Below are 1,886 nucleotides of genomic sequence, written 5' to 3'. Positions count from 1 at the left end.
TTTTAAGACGTTACTGTTGTGATTAGTAATTGATTGGTTATTATTTATTAATTGGTCATAGTTCGCAAGTATTTCTCAATGAGGATATATATTTTTTTAGTAATTATCAAATATCTAATAAGGAACTACCTTGTCCTAAATTTGCTACTACTTACTGTTTAGTTAATCTTGCTTCTCTATTAGTTAATAGTATTGAGTTAAGTGTTAATGTAGTACTAGGCTACCTATTACTTCCTGCATAGTTACTTGTTAACAACGAATCATTATTCTAAAGTGTTACCGGGAATTTTGCTACACGTTATATGAAAATATAGCATTTATTCTCTTCAAACAACACCATTCAGCAATCCTGACATTCAAACTTGTGCAAGGTAAGATTCCGTTTTTCTGACATTGTCTAAGCCTAATATATTTGTGTTTACATACAAAATCAAATATATTCACTGTTATGTTCTATTTACATTTCAGTTTGCGTGACGTCCGACTTTAAGTGTCTCTTTTTATATATCTGCTTGGGAATGTCTGTGGTAGGCTGTATTTTTCAATGATCACCTGTTGAAAATCGAAGATTGCATGGTGGCCTTTGTCCACATCATAACGGTGCATTTTACTAAGACGTCTCATTATGCAGCGAGCGAGGCAGACCAGTAAAAGAATACAAAGAACAATGCAAAGCATTATTCCTAAAAGACTGCCAGCTGAGATGGACACTGGCTTGTCTGTTGGAGATCTGCTCGTAGGTATAAAACTATCAAAAGGCGTCGAGCTGCCGGAACCCTCGACGTTTTCTCTACATTGGAGCTTGCCTATAAGCACGAATCCTTTATTGCAAGAACATTGAAATCCTCCAGGTGAATTTTCACATGCATGGTCACAGTAACCACTATCGCATTCATCTATGTCAACGCAAAATGGCTCTTCAAGTAGGAAACCATCAGGGCAGTTACACTGGGCGTTGTTGTTGCGATCACAGTTAGCTGGGCATTTGCTTTCCGCACAGTGCATATTACATTTGTGCATGTCCTCCACAGACTGGATGTATCCCTGAAAGCACACACAGTGATAGCTACCTTCAGTGTTGTTACAGTAGTGCTCGCACGGTGCAAACACGCATTCGTTATCATCCACGCAAACGCCACCTTCAATGTGAAAGCCGGGTTTGCATCCTTCGCAAGACTTCCCATCTGCACCTAGATGAAACCCCGCGCGACACGTGCACACGAATGCATCGCCAAGTCGTGCGCACTCGTGCTCACATTCCGCTTGCGCGCAAGGCTCATCGTCCTGCTTGCTGCACGTGACTCCGTTGATGTCGGGTTTAAATCCAGGCTGACAGATGCAGGCGTAGCTTTGCCCTGTCTGAACGCACTTATAATCACATCCACCACCAGCAGCTTCACAACTCCACGGTGCTTGAAGCCATGCGCCTTCGACACAAATGTGTCTCGTTCTTAGCGGCTGCAGTGTCCCAATGGTGAATTGAGGAATCTCTTTGAGCTCTTCCTTTGATGTAAATCCGAAATGAGTTTGATATGAGACTGGTGCATCGATGCTTAGCGGCGGACAGTAACCGGGGTTGTCGTATTCGCACAAATAACCCTCGATTCGGTCATTGCATGGTCTTTCGGTCCATTTGAGGACTTTTTGTGACACTGAAACACATTGTGGAGAACAAACCGTTAAGTCGCTTTTCCAGTTGACGTAGTGGGTTGTGTTGTCTCCAGTGACCCATCTGTATCCCTTCAACCCATCGTTTGAGTCTGAACACTGATATTTCAGCCCAAGCCAAAAGTCTCCAGAAGCGCCGCTCAACAACCCACCGAGAACATCGGCCGCTTTTTCGGAGCGCACGGTCATCAGATGTCCTCCTTTCTCTTGACAGACGA

General features: G+C 43.3%; 2 protein-coding genes across 2 annotated transcripts in view; both read right to left on the bottom strand.

The window, feature by feature from the left end:
* Nucleotides 1–1,110, bottom strand: part of tlr5b (toll-like receptor 5b) — a 12,357-nt gene extending 11,247 nt beyond the window's left edge. Inside the window, exon 1 of the mRNA XM_016517883.1 lies at nucleotides 1,071–1,110. The gene's annotated coding sequence lies outside the window, so the exon portion shown is untranslated. The remainder of the gene's footprint in view (nucleotides 1–1,070) is intronic.
* On the bottom strand, nucleotides 369–1,880 carry LOC107712573 (thrombomodulin-like). The gene has a single exon (XM_016517884.1). The coding sequence runs from the start codon at nucleotides 1,855–1,857 to the stop codon at nucleotides 487–489; it is 1,371 nt and encodes a 456-aa protein (XP_016373370.1). The 5' UTR covers nucleotides 1,858–1,880; the 3' UTR covers nucleotides 369–486.
* Nucleotides 1,881–1,886: the final 6 nt, after the last annotated feature.

This window comes from Sinocyclocheilus rhinocerous, unplaced genomic scaffold (assembly GCF_001515625.1).
Source record: "Sinocyclocheilus rhinocerous isolate Xijiao unplaced genomic scaffold, SAMN03320098_v1.1 scaffold7137, whole genome shotgun sequence".
Classification (NCBI taxonomy): Eukaryota; Metazoa; Chordata; class Actinopteri; order Cypriniformes; family Cyprinidae; genus Sinocyclocheilus; species Sinocyclocheilus rhinocerous.
The sequence above is the reverse complement of the archived record's forward strand: the minus strand, read 5'-3'. Positions and strand labels throughout refer to the sequence as shown.

Bases quoted from the DNA above. Each gene is read 5' to 3' on its own strand.
- LOC107712573 (XM_016517884.1), bottom strand. From the start codon at position 1,857: ATGACCGTGCGCTCCGAAAAAGCGGCCGATGTTCTCGGTGGGTTGTTG.